The 20,404-nt window shown below is 55.1% G+C and overlaps 8 protein-coding genes across 8 annotated transcripts; 4 read left to right on the plus strand and 4 right to left on the minus strand.

Annotated features, from left to right (window-relative positions):
* Window positions 1-79: 79 nt before the first annotated feature.
* Window positions 80-2,045, minus strand: GGS23DRAFT_603697 (calreticulin precursor; the record flags this gene model as incomplete). The annotated part of the gene is made up of 4 exons (XM_051519502.1): window positions 80-583; window positions 649-1,433; window positions 1,502-1,793; window positions 1,920-2,045. 4 exons carry the CDS (start codon window positions 2,043-2,045, stop codon window positions 80-82), a joined length of 1,707 nt encoding a protein of 568 aa, XP_051373718.1.
* Window positions 2,046-3,533: 1,488 nt separating this feature from the next.
* Window positions 3,534-5,079, plus strand: GGS23DRAFT_404468 (Methylthioribulose-1-phosphate dehydratase). Its single transcript, XM_051513609.1, has 4 exons — window positions 3,534-3,565; window positions 3,627-3,978; window positions 4,180-4,692; window positions 4,759-5,079. Exons 2-4 carry the CDS (start codon window positions 3,848-3,850, stop codon window positions 4,853-4,855), a joined length of 741 nt encoding a protein of 246 aa, XP_051373719.1. The 5' UTR covers window positions 3,534-3,565; window positions 3,627-3,847; the 3' UTR covers window positions 4,856-5,079.
* Window positions 5,080-5,819: 740 nt separating this feature from the next.
* Window positions 5,820-6,605, minus strand: GGS23DRAFT_594569 (uncharacterized protein; the record flags this gene model as incomplete). The annotated part of the gene is made up of 2 exons (XM_051518188.1): window positions 5,820-6,256; window positions 6,323-6,605. 2 exons carry the CDS (start codon window positions 6,603-6,605, stop codon window positions 5,820-5,822), a joined length of 720 nt encoding a protein of 239 aa, XP_051373720.1.
* A 4,308-nt stretch (window positions 6,606-10,913) lies between these two features.
* On the minus strand, window positions 10,914-12,236 carry GGS23DRAFT_404523 (phosphoglycolate phosphatase). The gene is made up of 2 exons (XM_051513610.1): window positions 12,043-12,236; window positions 10,914-11,909 (listed from the first exon to the last, which is right to left on the minus strand). Exons 1-2 carry the CDS (start codon window positions 12,049-12,051, stop codon window positions 11,172-11,174), a joined length of 747 nt encoding a protein of 248 aa, XP_051373721.1. The 5' UTR covers window positions 12,052-12,236; the 3' UTR covers window positions 10,914-11,171.
* A 1,328-nt stretch (window positions 12,237-13,564) lies between these two features.
* Window positions 13,565-14,773, plus strand: GGS23DRAFT_557263 (transmembrane protein 32). The gene is made up of 2 exons (XM_051515695.1): window positions 13,565-13,823; window positions 13,880-14,773. Exons 1-2 carry the CDS (start codon window positions 13,768-13,770, stop codon window positions 14,241-14,243), a joined length of 420 nt encoding a protein of 139 aa, XP_051373722.1. The 5' UTR covers window positions 13,565-13,767; the 3' UTR covers window positions 14,244-14,773.
* On the plus strand, window positions 14,730-15,790 carry GGS23DRAFT_557266 (uncharacterized protein). Its single transcript, XM_051515696.1, has 2 exons — window positions 14,730-15,479; window positions 15,541-15,790. Exons 1-2 carry the CDS (start codon window positions 14,849-14,851, stop codon window positions 15,783-15,785), a joined length of 876 nt encoding a protein of 291 aa, XP_051373723.1. The 5' UTR covers window positions 14,730-14,848; the 3' UTR covers window positions 15,786-15,790.
* On the plus strand, window positions 15,791-18,314 carry GGS23DRAFT_557269 (muts domain V-domain-containing protein). Its single transcript, XM_051515697.1, has 3 exons — window positions 15,791-16,438; window positions 16,499-16,925; window positions 16,996-18,314. Exons 1-3 carry the CDS (start codon window positions 15,923-15,925, stop codon window positions 18,132-18,134), a joined length of 2,082 nt encoding a protein of 693 aa, XP_051373724.1. The 5' UTR covers window positions 15,791-15,922; the 3' UTR covers window positions 18,135-18,314.
* A 687-nt stretch (window positions 18,315-19,001) lies between these two features.
* Window positions 19,002-19,742, minus strand: GGS23DRAFT_594573 (uncharacterized protein; the record flags this gene model as incomplete). Its single annotated transcript, XM_051518189.1, has 1 exon — window positions 19,002-19,742. One exon carries the CDS (start codon window positions 19,740-19,742, stop codon window positions 19,002-19,004), a length of 741 nt encoding a protein of 246 aa, XP_051373725.1.
* Window positions 19,743-20,404: the final 662 nt, after the last annotated feature.

Here is a 20,404-nt window from a genome sequence, read left to right on the forward strand (position 1 = left end):
AGGCTAGAGCGAGGGCGGCCAACATATCCCTGTCCTCCCTTTTTCGTACCTCTCTCCATTTTCGCCCAATATTCCCTTTTTACGATTGGCTCCTGGTAGCACGCTTGGTGGCCTCGGACTTGGTATTGTCGGTGCCAGTAGTGACAGCCTCAGCGGCTTTCTCCTTGGTGTCCTTGGCCTTCTCTTTGGCGTCGGCAGCAGCCTTCTTGGCAGGCGCTGGCGCGCTGCCGCCAAGGGTGAAGATGCCAACAAGAGCAATGACGAGGGCCAGTAGGCCACCAGCGGCAGTCGGAACCTCAGGGACAAATTTGATAGCTTGGACAGGATCCTTCGCAGCAATGGTCAGGAACAGGTCGAGCTTCTCCTTGACGTAGAGGACGGGGTCGTCGAGGAACTTGAGATCCGAGGGAGACTTGGGCTTATCCTCCACCTTCGGCTTCTCGGCTTCCTCGAGAGCCTTTTCAACCGGTGACTTTTTGAAGAAAGTCTCCTGGGCCAGCTTCTCGGCATCCTCGATAGAGTGGCCAATGTAGATGTTGTCGAAGAGGATGTCATTCTGCATGGTCCAGATCTCAAAGCCGATCTACATCAACGAGAGTTAGTTACGCGCGTGATGGGAAGTAAGATGATAACGCTGATTTCACCTACCGCACCGATGGGCTCAAAGTTGGCGGGGTTCTTGTCCTCGAAGTACTTGGGGTTCTTGATCTTGCGAGGAGCCCAAGCGCCCTTGTAGGCCGGGTTGTCGATGTAAGGTGCGGTCCACTTGCCCTTGTAGTCGGGGTTCTTCTTCGTCGGCTTCGACCAGGGACCGCATCCTGAGGCATCAGCGCACTTGGGGTTAGGGACGGTAGGAGGAATCCAGTCGCCATCCTCTTCGTCATCCCAATCCTCGGGCTTCTGAGCTTCGGGATCGGGAACGGTGAGGGGCTCGTCCTCGAGCCAATCCTCAGGCTTGGTGGCCTCCTCGTCAACAATCTCGAAAGGCGCGTCCTCGTCCCAGTCCTCGGGCTTCTTGGCTTCCGGGTCGGGAATACGGGCGTCGTCAACCCAGTCCTCGGGCTTCTTGTCATCGGGGTCATCAATCTCCTTTTCAGGGTTGACAGCCGGGGAGAACTGCTCAAAGAGGCTGCCCTCCCGAACGGTCTCGCCACCCCTCTTGATAGTGAAGGTGTTGTTGGTCTGAACAATCAAGGTGTACAGCTCGGTGGTCTTCTGGATGCTGGCCTGGGGGGCCGCAAGCAGGTGCTTCTCCTCATACTCGCCAGTCTTCGGGTTCTTATGGTTAAAGATAAAGTGAACCTTGTTGGTGGCACCACACTTGTCGGGGCCGAACATGATGACGTAAGGAGTTGTATTGCTGAACTCATCCTGGTGGAGAGCCTTGGTGTCTCGGAGGAGCTTCAGGTATGCACCACCACACTCGAGTCCCTCTGAAAAAGAAGGGGAGACTGTCAGCACGCGATGCAGCCACTCGCGAGATCTGGACTGGTTGACTTACTCTGGAGCTTGACTTCATACTGGACAACCAGGTTCTTGCCCTTGGGGTCAATCTTCTTGGGGAACTTGGCAGAGATGGCGTGGTGGGCGGCGGGGTTCTTGACCACAAGGCCCTTGTCACCCTCGATGCCCTTGTACTTGTACGGCTCCTCAACGGACCACTCGCCGATGTAGGCCCATTCCTCCTCCTCCTTGGAAGAGCCCTTCATGTCCTTCTTAGCATGCGAAGGCTTCCACCGAGACTCCCAACCATCGGTGAACTGCTCTAGGAAAGGCGCCTTTAGAGTGGTAGGCTGGAACAGACAACGTTAGTTAGTCAAGCACCAGATGCGATAACAGGTACAACGGAGGCCACACAACACAACGGGTGAGAGAGGACCATATCAATCCTGCCTGGGAAGAGGGTATTGACTACTTACGGTGAAGGTAGGCAGTTCGGCAGGGACAGTTGAGGAGGACTCGGCAGCGCTCTCAGCCTTCTGGGCATCATCGGCGTAGACGCCGGTAGCCAGAAGGGCCGCAGCAATAGCAGAGTTCAACTTCATGGCGGAGGACTCGCAATGCAGGTTCCCCAGTGGTAGCTGTCGTTGCTGTGGTCTCGTCTGTCTATCTTCCGCAACAACAGTCCAGGGACAGAGAGAGAGATAGAAAGAGTGCGTGAGAGATGGTGCTGTGAGAGAACTCCCAGAGCTCAACTGACGAAGGTAGAGGAGAGGGAAAAAAAGATGGTCCAGAGAAGAACTGGCATAGCTGCTCGTCGTGAACTTTTTAATTATTGGCGGAAGTCCTCCAAGCAAACGTGGCCTAAAGATGGTACGTACCTTTTTCAGGGAGGTTGTTCCGTCCTTTGATTGGCTGGAAGCTTTGGGTCGGGTAAGTACCTGGGTACTTCAGAGTGCGGGGGGATGAGAGAGGTGAGAAAGGACTTCTCTAGGTAGGTACCTACCTCGATACGCCCAGCCTCTAATATACCTCCTCCGTTACTTGCTTCACCTAGGGTAAACTTAAGTCCAAGTATCGACCTAGAAGTTACCTCCTTGCACCGCTGCTGCTCGTAACAAAGAGGACACTTCATTAAGTGCAATCTGCTACCTAGGTAATAGTACACATAGCCGGTATCCGTCCCAACAAAGGAGGGGTAGGTCAGGCCCCTATAGATACATAAATGATCTACCAATGGCGCTATGGAAACCTCTTCAATGGCATGCCCCAGACATTCTTCTATCTCACATCTCTTTCGCTGCGCCTACAGCTACACCTACTTATAACACTATACGTAAGTATACTCCGTCTCGCGCAACGGACGAGAAGGGTTCGCATTAACTATAAGCAGCTGCATAATAGCAAGCGCGAGAACATAAAACGGGTTAACCATGTAAGGAGAGGAGAGAGAGCATTGTTGGCATAGCGATGCATAAACCTGCTTCGTTAAGGTACCTGACCTCATAGCCTCGGGTTACGTACCCCCTACAGGTAAGTAACCGGGATGTGCCTTTACTCATAAGTACATCAAACCAGCAACGGCTCACTTTGATACCGATTAGGTAGGTACCTACCCAGGTAGGCCGTTGCCGATTGTCAGCACATGGTTATGCGCCCCTCGCTAATAGGTGGATTTACAGGTACCCTACCTAGGTACCTAGGTAGGCACCTAAGGCACTTGGTACTGCCGGAATGCCTCATTATATAGGTACTTCTCTGCCTGCTAACCTACCTATATTATAGGTACCTAGGTATCTGACCCTAAGAGGTACCTATTTATAGGAGGTACCTAATCCCGTGCTGCGGCCAGTGGGGAACGGAAGGAGAGGGGAGCTTCCATTGGGCTCCATGCGCCGTAACAAGTAACTGCGCGTAGCGCCATGTACCTGTATACCTCTTGCGGCCTGGCTTCAAGGTTGGCTTTAGCCTCAAGTTTCGGCAATCCTCTTAGGCTTGTCCTTAGACACCCTAGGAGGTACCTACCTACCTCCTAGGTACCTACCCAACGTACACAACGGTGTACACGTGCCCACTGAGATGCAGTGGCCCAGGGTAAGGTTAAGAGGTACCTAAGACACCTAAGGTAGGTACCTTAGACAGGATTGGACAACCGGGAGCTGTACTGACGTTAGCTGTGCTACTAGTGCTGGGCTGTAGTTCCACAGGTCAACTCCCCGCCGTTAGCTACTATGGCGCCTTTTTTCTTCTCTCTCTCTGCTCTGCCTTTTCCCGCTCCTCTTCAACCCTCCTCCTCCTCCTCTCCGACGAAGAAGCCAGTCTGGCCTCATCTCGGCCTATTGCCGCGTTGCCAACCACCCAGTTCGATGTAACAGGAAAGCCGGGAAAAGAAGAACAGGACGGGAAAATGAGCGACGATCACTACATAACGTCCGATGACCCCGACCACCCCGCCAACCTCATCCCGTCCCTCTGTGCTAAGTTCTGGACCTTGGGTTGGGTTACTGGCACGGGAGGAGGGTGTTCTATTCGCAACTTGTAAGATCCGTTCCTGTTCCCTTTCTATCCAGCCGAAGTTGTTGGGTCTCGAGTGCCTGCGTACGACGTGGTGCGCACGTTGTTGCGCTCTCGCTCTTCTCGCATGCCATCTGCCTGCCTGTCTTCGCCGCCCTCCCCCCTCTGCCACCCTGATGATGCAAACGGGGGCAAGCTCGTTGTCTCACTCGTCCGCCGTGCCAGTGACTTGGTGTACATCGCGCCGTCTGGCGTGCAGAAGGAGCTCATGAAACACTCGGACATCTACGTCCTCGCGCTATCCAAGCAGACCGACCTCAAGAACCGCGTCTACTTGCGCTCCCCGCCTTCCGGCAGGCCGTCGCAATGTACGCCGCTGTTCCTCGCCGCCTTCACCCGACGCGGGGCCGGCTGCTGCATCCACACCCACTCGCAGTGGGCCGTGTTGGTGACCCTGCTCCTCGAGGCCCACGGCCCCGGCAAGGACAAGCTGTTCGAGATCAACAACATCGAACAGATCAAGGGTTTCGGCAAAGGCTTCCAGAAGCAGGGCAACTTGGGCTATCACGACACCCTGCGCATTCCGGTCATCGAGAACACGGCTCACGAGGAAGACCTGACCGAGTTTCTCGAGGAGGCTATGGATCAGTACCCGGATACCTACGCAGTCCTGGTCCGTAGGCACGGCGTCTATGTCTGGGGCGACAACGTCCACAAAGCCAAGACCATGTGTGAGAGGTAACAAGAGTCCCGCCTCCACCCACTATTTTGATGCGAGTCGGTTGGTCCCTAACGTAACCAAAGTCTCGACTATCTCTTCCAGTTAGCAGTAGAAATGAAGAGACTCAACCTGCCGTGGTTGAGTGACGTCCCCGTAGTCGTGCCTACATCGCGCAACTAAACGGTTTCTAGAAAATATAGGTCTGGGCTCCCGATAGGCGCTTTGAGGCAGAGCAATCAGCACTCACCGTTCCCTTCGCATTGAATAGACGGGGAAAAAAGATGAGCGCTGATTTGTACGGAGCGCGTGCCGCGGGTCTGGCCAGCAGCTTGTTTAGATAAACAACTTACATATCTAAGCTGATTCGGTACTCTCGCGCCTTCAGTCCTCAATTCTTCCGCCGTGCTTAGGAGAGAGGTGCTGGGTAATGAAGCCTCCTGCCCGCTCGCTGAAACGAGTTTGACATGTCCCTACCACTGGCCTCTTCCCCCCCCTTCCTCTTCTCTAATAGTTCTTGATTTACCATATTGACTTAGTACGAGGCACGCATGACTAGCAGTGAGAACAGGCGGCGGCCCTACCAGGCGGGACGAAATAACCAGATGGAAGTACACCAACTTCTAGACTGGACTCCCGGGCGCGAGACATGTTCCCTACCTACGTTAGTGAAGGGATGAATCACCACAGCGATACTACGCGGTAAAAACTACAGCACAATGTCAACGGCAACAAGTCCTCGAAGACGGCGCATACGTAAGCTTGAAGCTCTCGCACTTTGCCGGTTACTCGGTGACGGTACACTACGGGGCAATAGCACGGCTGCAAGTAGATCGATCGTTTAGGGTACCGCGGATCGGATTCGGCGATAATTCACATCATCCCTATCCACGGCTACTTATTAAATCATACATAGGCGGTGGTGGCCCAGATATTACTTGAAGCTTTTCCCTCGATAGATATACATTGTCTTCATTTTTCGTTGCGCCTAGTATGCACAAGCCCATCCAACGCTTTATGCCCCACCGCACCTCCTATCGATAACCCCATCGCATTATCATCCACGTCGTCCACACTCGTCTCGACATCTACACTTCACCTAAAGGCGGTTGGTGTCTTTCTTTGCTCAAGAGAAAACGGTAGCAATCTACAGAGCCAAGATAGCAGCCAAGAAGGACAAGAAGCCGATGCCGGAGCCCACGGGACCGAAGCGCGTGTCAGCGGCGCCGAGGGAGGTGGAGCTGGGGGCCTCGGACTGGGCGTCGTCGGACGGCGATCCCGAGGGGGGTACGGTGGAGGAGAAGGAGGTAACGAAGGTCGAGCCGTCAGAGGTGATGGTGGTCTGGATCTGCGTCACGCTGGGAACGAGGGTGCCGGTGGTCTGAAGGTTGGGGGTGCCGGTGGTGGTGAAGAAGAAGCGACCGATGCAGCCGCTGACGCAGTTGGCGTACTCAAGGTTGTCGGCGGCAGTGCCGTTGCCCTGGGGGCAGTTGGCGACGCAGTCCGTGGTCGCGTTCACGTTCTGGTTGTTGGGGCTGGGCACGGCGATACAGCTGGCCTTGCAATTGACATCGCTCACATTGCCTGAACGCGAGCATTAGTTCACAGCTCGATAGGGGTGTAAGGTAGACTAGAGGGGCTGCTACTTACAGGCTTCGAGGCACGCGAGGATGGCGGCCTGGGCGGGGTCCTGCGGAGAGCTAACGCTGCCGGTGGTCGTGGGTGCCTCAGGAACAGCGGTCCCGGTGGTCGGGACAGCAGCTTCGGTGCTGGTGCCGGGGGCAGTGGTCGCGATGACCTCGGTGTCGGTGCCGGCTCCAGTAGTGGTGACTTCGGCTGCCGTGGTAGGGTCAGCTCCCGTGGTCACAACATCGGTCTGGGCCTTGACGGCGACGGCGAAGAGGCCGGCAGCGATGATGGAGGTGAAACGCATCTTGAAGGGGGGAGGTGGTCTGGCTGGCTGGCTGTTTATCGGTCTGTCGGTGTATGGCTTCGCGAGGAGAGCAATTAGATATTAACTAGGCTATAGTGGTAATATATATACGTATATATATATGGGAACGAACAAGAACGAGCGAGAGCGAGGCTGGCTAGGCAAGGGACAACCTATGGGACGAGCGAGCGACGAGGTCTTTTAAGACACGAGTTGGGTAGGGAAGAAGAGAAGAGGAGGGAAGGAAAAAAAGAGGAAGAGATCCATAAACAACTGGACCCTGGGTGATCTTGTTATTTATTTTAGTAAGAAATGAAAGCGAGACGGGGTCTCTCCCTAGCGTCCTGGGGAAGCCTGTTTGCGGCTAGGGATCATCGTCGCTCGATTGGGTCGGCCAGGGCAGGGCATGGGAGACGTGTGTGTGCGTGTGTTGTGTGCCAGGATGTCTCGAGGAGGCCCCCCCGTCTCGTAGTGAAGGTTGTCCAAATTTCGTGTCGTCGCCGTCGCGTTGCCAATGCATGATCGCCTAGGCGGCCACCCAATCGCCGTCGAGCGTGACCCTGACCGTGGTTGGCCGAGCCGGGGCTGGGCACAAGTCCAACTTGCAGGCGGGAACATCGGCACCAAAGAGAGGAGAGAGAGGCGAGGAAAATTACGCCCTGCTACTCTACATGTGTGTACCTACAATACACAGTACATCATGCCTCCTACTGATACACACATGCTTACTTGCACTTCCTTGCTCGCGCTCCCAGATCCAGAAGGAGGCCAGCGTCGCAGGAAATGCGGTATATTCAGAGATGTGTATTCTATGTAGGCGGGTATATACATGTAGATATCTCGAGAGCGATATGTGTGTATATAGAGAGAGAGAGAGAGGCGGGGGGAGAAAGGGGTTTCTAACCTTCCATAAGGTATATCATCACTATTATCACCGTGGGCCGTCATCACAACGCACACGGTGGTGAATCCGCAGATAACCCAGAGGACGGGAGAGTCGAAGATGAAAAGCTAAGAGGGAGGAGCGCCGCCCCGCTCATAAGCGAAGGGGACGGAGAATTCTCCCCATGTAGGTACCTACGTCCATCCACCGATCCATCTATCCAGAACTGCCAATTCCTACGTCCATGCGATCATTCATGCTCGCTATTATTACTACGTGCGCCTACATAGGTAGGTACTACTAGATCGGAGGGAGACCTGAAGCCAGCTGATGGTGGATCCGCGGTGGCCTGAGGGTATCCAACTTCTGCTCGCCTGTTTTCTCCCCCAAGTGGGTCGCCTTCAAGACAAGAGGCGGCTTGGTCTACACACATCCATACAGGGCGTCTGCATCTACATACACGATATCTGCAGTAGCAAATGTGTGTAGTAGGGGTGGTGGTCTTGAGCATTCAGGGGTGGATCTTAGTCAGCACTCTCTTTCTTCTTTCTTTTTTTTTTTCCCTTTCTCTCTCTCTCTCCCCGTCTGTTTCTCTGTCTCGGTACCTATGTTGTTATAGGTATGTCTACACCTATCCCATCCATCCATACACCGTACCTATAGTACAGAGGCGGGAGTGTGAAGACGAGCGAGGACAAAAATAAAAGAATATAGACGTAGCGCTGTGGTATGTTGACCACCCGACGCCAATGAGTGTGTGTCTATACATAGCTAGACGGGGCCGATATGTTGCAATAGGTATGTTGCATGGCATAGTCCCATTCCTCCCTCCTCCTCCTACACCACCCACAGGCACAGGCGAAGAACATGTACTTACATAAATAACATAGATATTACCTATATCTGAATACGTATACGCTTTGCCTCCCCGCGGAATTTTTCCTTTTTTTTCTCCTTTTTCCCTTTTTCTTTTTTTTTCGCACACCACTGCCTTTTCCAACGATGTGCCGAGAGGAGGAGGAAGACGAGAAAAGGGGATAGAAGGGGAGAGGTCGGCGAAGGCCTACTACGATTCCCCGTCGTCGGCGCGCTGAGTGTGGAGGCTTGATGGATGCTATTATACATAGATTCAGGACTCGGCGGTACTGTTCTCATTTCCCATGCATTGCTCAGCCGAGCCGCTTCAGGCAGATACATAGGCAGTTAATAACACGCGCGTGTGAGACTCACGTAGCAGAGATGGTTTTTCTCTCCCCCCCCTCTCCTCTATTCCTTTTCATTCGAGTCAGTCAGATAATCATAATCGCGAGTCAGGCGACAATCTTGAAGACCAAGCACGAAAGCCGCAAAGAGGTCCGAGTGTACTGAGTATTAGTAGGTTGGTAGGCAGGCGGGTATGTACACAGTATTTCCAGCTTCGGATTTCGGCTGGGTTCAGCTTCGTGGTGCTAGCTACCATGTAGCGGCTAATCTGGTGCGTTTCTCCATGCCCCTGTCTATCGAGAGCCGTCGGCGGCTAGTTTGCTCGCTAGCAGAGAGAGCGCGATGGAGGCGGTTGTATGGAACAATTACGGGAGAAGAAAAAAATAAGAAAAAAAATAAAATAAAGGAGGCGGCATCAAGGGATGGGGTTCGCCAACCAACTAACCAATTCAACCCCCCTTCTCCCCCTTCTCCCCTAAAAAATAAATAGGTAATAAAAGGAGGATAGCAGTAGTGATGGTGGTGGTGGCGGTGGATGTGTGTGATGAATTCGCCTGACTCCGGTTGGTCACTTTCTCTCATCACTTTTCTCATCACTTTTAAACAGGGAGCGCCATCATGTCGCACCGCGTTCTACTCTACCTCGTACAGCAACGTACATACAGTGTGCGTGCCACAACAGACAGAGAGCAACAGCAGCATCGGCATCCGTCTCGAGTCGAGGACGCTGGAGGAGAAGGAGGAGGGACAGGGATTGACATCGTGTTATGTACGCTGCGGTCCATACCACACTACACTCATCCATACATCCAGACATGCCCATACACACCTACCTATATGCGTAGGCAGGTATGTAAAAGAGAAACAGAGAGGACAGAGACACGAACAAGCATCCGAGAGGCAGCAAGACAGGAGAATACGAGGTGCCCGTGTCGGCAGTCGTCCCGATCTGTTCCAGGCTGACGCCTCTGCTGAGCCCACCCTGCCGTGTCCAGCAGGGCCATGTGGCCATCTCCAGACAGAATTGTGACCTCATTCGCGCTCCGTATTTCTTTGGGGGGGGTTTCTGGTCGAAGACGCCGTGCGCGGGAAGGTGGATCGGATCGAGGCCATTCACAGGGCGCCAGACGGCCTCGGCCTCCGGGCATTTTTGTTGGCCACCGCCACCTCCACGCATGGCCTGTCTTGTCTACCTGTGTCTGTTCACGACCCTCCCCCGGTCCACCGGCTCTCTTCCAAGGCATACCGCCTACTAGTACCCACTCGTGTCTACGTGCATAGCCTCGTCGACGTCATCGTCATCATCCTCCCGCCCTTAGCTATGCCAGAACCCGTCGGCGGCGACGGCGGCGGCGATGACGCGCCCGCTACCTTCGGACTTGTGCGCGCGGGGGAGGTACCGCAACGCCACTCCTAAGCGAAAAAAAAAAATTTTAGTCTGCTCTACTCAACACGATGCGTGATCGATGTCTTACACACGTAGGTAGCTAGAGCATAGAACGAAGGGGAAAACCACCGCCACATACTGGCACTCCCTCCTGGTGGACGGGCGGGAACGTCTAAGCAGCGAAATAAAATCCGGCACTGAGCCTTATGAAAGATGAGCGCATCGGATGGGTGTCCGTATTGCAGAAACCCCTCCTAGACGGCCACTATCTACTCGCCTGCTCTTCGTCCAGCCCGCCCTGCTTCTCCAACCCGTCGATCGCCACGCAACCGGCCCGTTTGCAAGCAAGCGGGTTTCTCGCCTCCACAGCATTCGTGTGTGCTAGCACGTACGTAAAAAGAATTAAGACAATTGAGGAAGCACTGCCGCCACCCCTAGTAACGGTATCTACGTGCTCTGGGATCGGCGGGGGGGGGGAAGCTCCGGATGGCGGAGTACAAAATGCTGGAGACGCGATGCGCAGGCGGAGCCAGCTTCGAGGTGCGGCGCCCTGGTTTGCGACGCGCGGGCCTCATTGATGTCTACCTCGTCGTATCATCAGAGGCCACAGCACGGTGATTCCGAATAGCTTCGAGAGACGGGACAACTAGCACGCCGGTGGCTTAGACACCAACCCCCCGTCCCCCACCAGCCATTCCTTCTCTTGTCTTCTCTTGTCTTCTACTCTCCTCTGCTCTGCTCTCTCCACTACGATGCGAATTATAGGTAAGTCACGGGCGAGAAACAAAGCACGATCTTTTTCTTGGGAGCGAAGCGCACCCGGTCTATGTACGGTTATTTTTCAATTTTGTAGGTAGTAAATCCTTCGCGTCGTGGCGGCGGGAGGGAAATATCGCGCATCGCAGGTGCGCGAGTCCTTTTAAACCCCGAAATAAATACCTATCACCGCGGGACTATCTATACTATTCACGTTGAACGAAAGCGACGGCTCCCCCTTCTACGATCGATCGATCGACCGATCGGACCTGACGCGCTGCGTAGGGGAAAGGGGGGACCTTTTTTTTTCTTCTTCTGTTTCCCCTCCCTTCTCTCTCTACAGCAGGGCTTCGACCTTCTTCAAGCACTCCGGAAACTCCTTCCAGTCGTACATGATGACCTTGGCGTTGCACTGCTCGGTGAGCAGCTTGGCCATCTGCTCCATCTTCTCCTTACCGTCCTCGATGCCGTAGACGCCGACGTACCCGATCAGCGGGATGCCGGCGCGCATGGCGGCGGTGGCGCCGCTCTTGCTGTCCTCGACGGCGACGCACTCGCCGTTCGCGACGCCCAGCTGCCGGCAGGCGTGGTTGTAGATGGCCGGGTCGGGCTTGCTCGAGGGGGGGCTGAGGCTGGTGGCGGCGCTGTAGACGTGCTCGTCGGGGAAGTAGTGGTCGATGCCGACCTTCTTCAGGCTGGCGACGACGCGGGGCTTGGCCGAGGTGCTCACGACGGACAGGGGGTAGCCGGCCTGCTTCAGCGCGGCGAGCTGCTCGGGCGCGCCGGGGCAGGGCTGGCACTTCTCGCTCAGCTTGGCCGTGACGGCGCCGAGCTCGCGGTCGACGTACGCGTCCACCTCGCCGGGCGTCATGGAGAAGCCGTGCTTCTTCTGCAGGCCGACGAGCATGCCGCGGAAATTGTGGCCGACGAAGTCGTCGAGCAGCTGCTCGACCGTGTACCGCTCCGGCCTGCCCCACTTGGCCAGCACCTCGTTGGTCAGGTCGGTGCAGGCCTCGAAGGCGAGCCGCTCCGAGAGGCAGAGGGTGTTGTCGCAGTCGAGCAGGATATACTTGGCCTGTGAATCCGAGAAGGACGCGTTAAGCACAAACGAACGCATCACGAAGTAGCAGCAGCAACAGCAACAACAGCAGCGTGGTTTTGCTAGTGGTGAGTAGACGGCATGGTGTGTAAGGCTCCATATGACTTACACGAGGCATGTTGGATGGTACGAGGACACCCCCCACGTTCTTGATTGCAAATAATGTGTTGTTTTCTTCAGCACGCACGAAACTGGTCGGCGCTACTCGCGTATCGGATCCCGCGACGGTTCTCCAGAGAGAGAGGGTAGGCGATGGTGATCTGCTTCGATAAATAACCAATTCTGGCGTTGGCAAGTCGGGGTGGAGCTGGGGACACGAAGGAAGGGTAAGGATGCGATCACCGCGGGGTGCTTCTGCTTTATATTGCGGGGTTTTCGGTGGCAGCGCTACCGGCGTTTGTGTGTATCTCTCTCTCTCTCTCCCTCTCTCTCTCTGTGTGTGTGTGTGTGTATGTGTGTGTTCGGATGTGTGCGAGTGTGCGGCGACCCCTATGTCGTCCCATCACAAAACCGGGTTGTCCTCTGCCTCTTGGGTAGGATAGGCGCCTCCAGCGGTTGGGGCAGGTTACGGAGCCGACGTCGAAACGAGGGGCCGGGTGTCCTTAGGGGGAGAGTAGGAGGCCCCGTCGGGCGGGCTCGGGTATCGTACCTACCTATAGCGCGGCCTACCGCGGTTACGGGCCAACAGTAGGTGGTGAATTGCAGCGCCTCGAAGTAGCTGGATCCCCGTCCGTACTTGGGAAGGCAATTTAGGTTAGGTACCTAATTCTTATACATCACCTTACCTCTACCTCGAATAGATCCTTATACTTGTATTTAAAATGCCTCTCTGAGTTTCTAGATAAGCCGCTGAAAATAATCGCTGGAACAGTTGTAAATAATAGCCTCGCCTAGCACGGCTCCAGCACCCCGGTGGGAGGCCACCGGATAGCTTGAGCAGGCAGTCTTTCTTATAAGTAACCTAGGTACCCACAGGTATAACTTCTTTAGTTTACCTACCTAAAGGTTAGGAGGGACCTAGGTGCGTAACCTACCTAGGTACCTACCTATCTAATATACAGGTATTCAACTTCTATATCTACAGGTAGGTCAGGAGCTGGGTACCCGCCACCCTACAGGTTAGGTACTTACTTTGGGCGTTTAACCTTGGGTGTCTAACGTCACAAGTGATACTCCTCATGATAACGCGCTCGAACAACTGGTAATTCGGCGCGATTAGCCGTTGGTCCTCGTTAGCCCTGCTGTAACTCCTCGCCCATACTACCGTAGTACCGTATCTACCTAGAGTTACCATCGCGGTCGGTTGCCAAGCGGATATGACGCCACGTCGGCGCAGATCGAGGGCTGCCGAGCAGATCGACGACGAGGTTGCGGACGTTGGCTAAACGGGCCAAATGGCCACGACCTTATTACCGGCCAATAGGACCGATAGCAGGTTTAGGTGCATACCTCTAGCTACCTCTCTGCTCTGCCTAAGGCACTAGTATGTAACATCCGTACTAGTAGGTACTAGCACTACTACCTCAGGTACTTTTACGCCTTGCCTTACTTACCTATGTCATGTACTTACCTCTCTGCTGCGGTGTGACCCATGCATATATCCACATATATACATATATCCCACAAATATACCTATACCTACAATAAGTAACTCAGCTCAGCAAGCTAACGCTGAATCACGTGAACTGGTGTCGTCCTTCTCTACCTGTACTTGACCACATCATGCAATTCATTGTTTCCCGTCCCATCTCGTCCACTATACCCCTACCCAACCCACCTAACTAACAACCGCCCATCTTCGAGGCTTCTCCCGCGCGTGGGATGCTTCGACAGCATGACCTGGGCTTCCAAGTTCACCACGGCCCTGGGGCTGCTGCTTTTGGCAGATGCGTACGTACCATCTAGACATTTCCCTACGAGCCCTACTTGCTTACTCGCCCGCTCAGCTGCTATTCCGCCTATGAGCATTCCGTTCTCCAATCGCACCGAGCCGCGTCGCTGTCCTCGCTAGCGGCATCGCACGGCGGCTCGACCACGTCCCTCCCTATCGACATCGTCATCGAGACCGTTGTCGCCACCTTCACCATCTGCTTGGGCATGGTGTTGGGCACCTCCAAGCTGCGGCCGATCCAATGGCGGGTCTGGGCCGGGAAGATCGAGAGAGAGGGCGAGGCTGGCTTCGTGAACAGCAGCGGCAAGGTGGAGAAGGACTTCATCGGCAACCCGTTCCGGCTGCTGGAGAGCCGGCCCGGGTTTGTGGATATCCGGAGGCAGAGGAGAGAGTTCGCCGCGTGGGCCAAGGGCCAGTAGACGACGCAGCCGGTACGGATCGTGCGGATTTGACGTCTCCCTCCGTTCCCTGGAAAACAAATAAACCAGACCAATCAGGGTTACCTACTGCCGCTGTCTCGCGCTCTGCCGCGTGCGCCGAGCAGTAGGAGGGCTGTACCCTTACCAATATGTTTCCCGGCGAGACACAATTTTTGGAGAGCGCAGGAGCATCTAGAAGGCAGGTGGCTATGTACCTCCTAACCAAAGCCTCTATATGCATATTTTGGGCGGGAGTTGGTGAGTGCATCTATTCCTAGGAGGTACCTAGGTAGTTAGTTAGGTAACTAGGTAACGACGCTATGCAGGTAATGAGGCGCGCAGTTCAAGTTAGTACCTACCTGGATACCTATCATGGGCGGGAAGGAGGAGTTCTCAAAAGAGTATCAGATTTCCGGGGAAGGCACCCAGGTAGGAGTCGCTACTTCCACGGGGTAATAAATCATGTACGGAGGTATCAATTCCTACCTTACCTAATCTTGATAGGTATTTAAATCACCATTTGGATGAGACCTCGTAGGCGCCGATCTGTGAGTCCCACCGTTCCCTCGCTATAAGCTCATCTTCAAGGCGATTGAGCCGTCGCGATGCCGTCGGACCCATCGTGTCAGACCCCGTCCCGGGGTTCGTCTCGGGGAACCACCCGGCCCCCTCCGTCGAGCCAGTCTAGCTCGTTGCTCGTCCCGTCCGCTACCCGCGGCCCAATGCATTCCACACCCAGCCGTAGGCATACCGCCACCCCGTATTCCAAGTCGACAGACAGGCGACAGCCGAGAGACTCGAGCCGCGTGAGCTCCGGGGCCGCCATGTCATCGCACCTCTCCTCTCCCCAACTTCCGCCGCACCCTCGTCGACAGAGGCTGTCCCTGCGTCTGCCGTCTAGCCGAGCGTCGTTAAACAGTCTAAGCCGCCGTTCTGGGGACGACGAAGACGACTCGCGGGAGAACGGTACGTCGTTGTCCAGCGAAGAGGCCGATGCGACAGGGGAAATCATTATGGCAATCGATATGAAAGACAATGAAGGCGTCGGGTGTGCTTATTACATTGCTGCGGACGAGAAATTGTTTCTTCTCGAGGAGGTAGCCGCGCTAGGCATCGATCTCGTAGAGACACTGCTTATCCACGCAAGCCCTACTACCGTCCTCATATCTGCGAGGGCCTCGGAGACACTGGCAGCCTACCTGGCCGATAAGGCCCAAGGGGTTGACGGAAGCCAAGGTTGGACTAGAACCTTCCGCCGGGGGGTTGTCTGGCACAGTTGTATTAATGAGATCGGTAGGTGGCTTGCAGAGCGCTTATATCCTGCGGACACTCAATTCTGCCGACTTCCGGTACGACAGCGGCAAGGAGAAGTTGCTGGGATTAGATCTCGGGACGCCTAATCGCCAGAGTATCCTATACACGTCTGTTGTGGACGACGCGGTGGGCGATGTCGACAGCTCCGATGGCGAACGGAACTCGAGACAGGGTCGCCTCATGCGCCTCGCGACTTCGATCAACCTCGATAGTCTCCTAACAGTTTAGTCGGCACCATTCATATCCCCTCTCCTCTTTCTCTTTCTTCTGATAAGCCGCAGATCGGTTGTGCTGGCGCGGTCCTCGGTGACCTTCAACGGCGGAGAACTGTTCAGTATTTACCCAACGATTCCGATGCACTGGTGATGTTCAGGGTTAGATCGGTGGAGATGTTCGCCCTATTCGACTCCATGTTTGTCAATGCCGATACTCTAATTTCTCTGCAGATTCTACGCTCGGAGTACCATCCAAACGGCCACCAGCGAGGGCCTAGTGCCTCCGGGGCCAAGGAGAGCCTGTCTGTATACGGACTCTTCCAGCACCTAGCCCGTACCCCCCAGGGAAAATTGAGGCTTCGCCAGATCTTCCTGCGGCCGAGCACCGATATCGATCTAATCAATACACGTCAGAACACGATTTCATTTCTATTGCGCCCGGGGAATGCTGACGTGCTTATGCGGCTGACCAGCGAGCTCAAGAAAATCAAGAACATGAAGTCAGCCATAGCTCATTTGGAAAGGGGTGTTGATATACCGGGCCGTAGGATTTCTGTCAATAACAATGTCTGGGCTTCTTTGCAACGATTCGCGGCGTATAGTTTGAGGCTGAGGGACTCGCTCCAAGCTCTGCCGGGGGCAGAAGGAATCCCCATTATCAGAAAGGTAACAGCATGCCGCCGAATAGACATATCTTTACTGAGTTGGCCTAAACCGGATTTATAGACTACCGAGGCCATCCGCCCCCTTCCGATCTGTCAAGTAGGCGAGCTGATCAGTCAGACTATTGATTTCGAGCAGTCTGTGGAACGAGGTAGAACTGCGGTGAGGCACGGTGTCGACGGTGGCCTAGATGAGCTGAAGCGAAGTTATGACAGCATGGAACACTTTCTAACCAACGTCGTAGCCAGGTTGCGGGAGGAGTTGCCGGAATGGGCAAGAAAATACATACAGAATTGCATCTTCTTCCCGCAACTAGGCTTCTTAACTGTCGTTTCACTTAATACCGAGACCGGAAAGGGTAACTACGACGGCGAGGGCATGGTCGATGCCTGGGAACGCATGTTCGCAGCCGAGGGGTGTGTATACTATAAGAATCGCCAGATGAAAGAGATGGATGGGCATTTCGGAGATGCATACTGCATGATCATCGGCAAGTCTCTACCTTTTTTCTCCCTCGTTAGTCTTGGGATGTTGTGGATTAACATATACACCCACACTAGATCGGGAGATAGAGATCATCCACGAGCTTACGATCAAAGTCCTAGAGCGACAAGAAGCTATAATCTCGGCGTCTGACATTCTTGGTGAGCTTGATAGCTTGCTTGCGTTAGCAATTGGCTGTGGCCGGTATGGCTGGGTTGCCCCCCAAATGACGACTGAAAACATCATATACATCGAGCAGGGGCGCCACCCTTTGCAGGAACTAGTCGTCCCGTCGTTCATCCCAAACGATTGCCATATCGTCGGTGGCCCCGGTACCCAGGATAACGAGGGAGAGACGGCGGAGGTAGAGGCAGAGACACGGCAAGACTCGGTGGAACATCCCAGCACCTTTGTATTGACAGGACCAAATCACTCCGGTAAGAGCGTATATCTCAAACAGGCCGCGCTCATAGTATATCTGGCACACGTCGGCTGTTTTGTGCCAGCGGCGGGGGCTCGGATCGGGATTACTGATCGTATTCTCACGCGAATTGCCACGCGCGAAAGCGTAGCGAGGGACGAAAGCGCGTTCTCTATCGACTTGCGCCAGGTCTCCTTCGCGATGAACTTTGCCACTCATAGAAGCCTTGTGCTTATCGACGAATTCGGCAAGGGCACGAACAGCATGGACGGCGCCGGTTTAGTCGCCGCAGTGCTGGATCATTTCACCTCTCTTGGTCCCGAGAGACCCAAGGTTCTAGCTGCTACCCATTTCCACGAAATATTCGAGGGCGGGTTCTTAGCGGAAAGCCCCGAGCTCGCCTTTGGACACATGGACGTTCGCGTGAACTTTGACGCGCCGACCACGGAAGACCAGGTGACTTACCTCTTCCAACTGGCGCCCGGCCGCAGCATCTCCAGCTTCGGAAGCCGCTGCGCCGCGATGAACGGCGTCAACCAGGCCGTGGTGGAGAGGGCCGAGTCGATCATGCTCATGCTCGCCCGGAACGAGGACCTGGAGGTCGTCTGCTCCCGGCTCTCCGGCGCTGAGACGCGGAGGCTCGAGGAGGCCGAGGCTGCCGCCCGACTGTTCCTCGAGACGGACATCAAGCCGCCGCCCAGTAGTAGCAGCAGCGGCGGGAAGAAACCGGCTGATACTGGTCATTGGTATCAGGAGGTTCTTGGCCGGCTGTTGCGACCGGATAAACCAGCCTGAGCCTCCGGTTCCGGTGGTAATCGGTGGGCTGACTCGAGGTTGAAACCCGAATACGTGTGCTGCCGAGTTCGACCATCTCGAGATTGGTTTGGCTGTTCTTAATATGTTAGAAGTTACTATAGCCCCATCCACAGCAATGCGGAAGAATATTTGGCAATTAGTTGTTTCCTAAGCCGCCGCACCCTTATATTCATATCTACTACCCCCGCGGCGGGCGATTCATTCTAATGCCACCACGTAGACTTGCAAGTGTGATTGTATACACTCACGACGCTACAACTAATTCTCCGTAAGGAGATCCGGCGTATCACCAAGTTAGAACACACAATAGAGTCTCGTTGAACCCACGAAGCACTGCTGTTGGTTACACTTGACCCGGTCTTGTAGTAGAAGCATCCCGACTAGACCCGTAGAGATTTTATTCACAGTTGTGGGACGGATATCAGTCAGTGTTAGTTAGTTCCTCGCCGGGGCTCCTGAAGTATATACCCTATCACCGGAGGCGCGCGCGCACCCCCGTGCGGCACCCTATCCCGCCCCGTAAGCCGAGCCGCAGAACAAACCGTGATCCTTCTTCTCCTCCTCCTCCACCGCTACCACAGCTCCATATGCGCGTCTCGACTTAAAGAATACATACACCCACTTGTGTGGGGGGGAGGACGGACTGGCTCGCGACCGACAAGGAATGAATGTAGAGGGATGCCGCCGGCGGGGGTTCGCGGTGGGGAACCGGGCCCGACCGAATGCATATTATGGGATACGTACATACAACCACGTCTCAATACGTACAGGTAGAAGATTAAGATTATGAAAGATGGATATCGATTCCGCCGGGAGAGGGGGAGAGGGCAAGGGGGGGCTGAGGCTTTACCAGCCAAAAGCCATGGCGGTGGCGACGGCCAGCACGGCCGCGAGTAGGGAAGCCTTCTCGGTCGCGCCGGTGCCTTGCTGCGTGCTGGCGCCGGCGGGGCTCCCGTCGGACGACACCTGGGCGTTGTCGTTGTCTGAATTGGTAGAGTCGCTAGAGCCACCAGAGCTACTGGAGCTACTGGAGCCGGTGGTGGCGCTGGAGGGCACCGTGGTCAGGGTGCTAGACGCAACGAGGAGAGGAGCGCTCGCATCCGGGGTCTGGGTGACGACCGCGGTCGTGTCAGAGATCAGAGCGCTTGTAGGGGAGGTTCCCTTGGTAACCGTGGTTGAGTCGACCCTGACCGGGGCGCCGACGCCGCCGGTCGTCGAAACCTTGGGCTCCTCTGACTTCAAAGTCTCGGTAGTGGGGCTGGCCTTCGTGGTGGTGGATGAGCCGGTGTCGAATCCGGCCTTCGATTGGGCGTTCTGGATGGCAGACTTGGGGACGTCACAGTTGGCCTGGATGGGGTCGAGCAATTCGCTGAGCGAGGTCTTGGCCGAGCACCATTGGTTCATGCACACCACGACCTCGGTCAAGAAGTTTCCGCTGGCCTTCTCGCACATGCAATCAAGGTCGGTAGGCGAGCAACCCGACTGGCGCACACAGTTGGTGATGCACTGCTGGAACTGCTGGGCGCTGACGAGGGAGCCGAAGAGAACGGCGCATAGAACCGCCGAGTACTGCTGTCTTGGCAACATCTTGAATAACGGCGAACGAAACGAAACGGAACGGCACAATATCGTCAACGCGTAGATTTATGGGGCTGAAAAGGGGGTTGGAGAGAGCGGAATCTGTTGTTTACTCGAGAATATAACGTCGTTGTGGTAAGAAAGGAGTGGACGAGAAGGGAATGCTTTCGATGATAGTTGTCAGACCTGGGCGACGATGTAAAGAATGTAAGAGCGCAAAGCTGCTGAAGAAGGGAGGGAGCGTGGAGTCGAGAAGAGGGATCTCGGGCTGTATGTAAATGGTCGGCAGCGACGCCGCGACGGAAAGGGATCGATGAGGGACCATCTCTTCCATGGGTTGAAGGTATGAAACATCGCGAGCTGGGGTCATCGACGTGCCAAAGACGATCTCAGTCGGTGTTGGGGCAATCCTCAAGGCGATCCTTAATTAACCTGGTCTGCGACGGGCCAATCCTGGCAGCGCACAACGTCACAAGCTGACTCTTTTAAGGCTAGACTTGATTGCGGCGCCCGGCCAGACTTGTTTATAGGCCACATCCCATACTTGGCTCAGATTGGAACGGCGAGGGCTGGCCGACCAGCTGAGCCACATGTGGAGCGGCGAGAGGAGGACGTGCTAATCTTCGCTGGATTTTATTACCGCGCATAGTGCGGTAGATAATAGGGGGGGA

This window comes from Durotheca rogersii (assembly GCF_024521655.1).
Source record: "Durotheca rogersii strain YMJ 92031201 chromosome Unknown GGS23scaffold_5, whole genome shotgun sequence".
In the NCBI taxonomy this organism is placed as follows: domain Eukaryota; kingdom Fungi; phylum Ascomycota; class Sordariomycetes; order Xylariales; family Xylariaceae; genus Durotheca; species Durotheca rogersii.

What these genes read in the sequence shown, in the direction of transcription:
- GGS23DRAFT_557269 (XM_051515697.1), top strand. Translation starts at nt 15,923, where the DNA reads ATGTTCAGGGTTAGATCGGTGGAGATGTTCGCCCTATTCGACTCCATG. An exon ending in GAATCCCCATTATCAGAAAG is followed by an intron (nt 16,439 to 16,498) that starts GTAACAGCATGC and finishes CCGGATTTATAG; the next exon opens with ACTACCGAGGCCATCCGCCC. An exon ending in TGCATACTGCATGATCATCG is followed by an intron (nt 16,926 to 16,995) that starts GCAAGTCTCTAC and finishes CACCCACACTAG; the next exon opens with ATCGGGAGATAGAGATCATC.
- GGS23DRAFT_557263 (XM_051515695.1), top strand. Translation starts at nt 13,768, where the DNA reads ATGACCTGGGCTTCCAAGTTCACCACGGCCCTGGGGCTGCTGCTTTTG. An exon ending in CTGCTGCTTTTGGCAGATGC is followed by an intron (nt 13,824 to 13,879) that starts GTACGTACCATC and finishes TCGCCCGCTCAG; the next exon opens with CTGCTATTCCGCCTATGAGC.
- GGS23DRAFT_404468 (XM_051513609.1), top strand. Translation starts at nt 3,848, where the DNA reads ATGAGCGACGATCACTACATAACGTCCGATGACCCCGACCACCCCGCC. An exon ending in GGGTGTTCTATTCGCAACTT is followed by an intron (nt 3,979 to 4,179) that starts GTAAGATCCGTT and finishes CCGCCGTGCCAG; the next exon opens with TGACTTGGTGTACATCGCGC. An exon ending in GCCAAGACCATGTGTGAGAG is followed by an intron (nt 4,693 to 4,758) that starts GTAACAAGAGTC and finishes ACGTAACCAAAG; the next exon opens with TCTCGACTATCTCTTCCAGT.
- GGS23DRAFT_557266 (XM_051515696.1), top strand. Translation starts at nt 14,849, where the DNA reads ATGCCGTCGGACCCATCGTGTCAGACCCCGTCCCGGGGTTCGTCTCGG. An exon ending in AGGGGTTGACGGAAGCCAAG is followed by an intron (nt 15,480 to 15,540) that starts GTTGGACTAGAA and finishes TGAGATCGGTAG; the next exon opens with GTGGCTTGCAGAGCGCTTAT.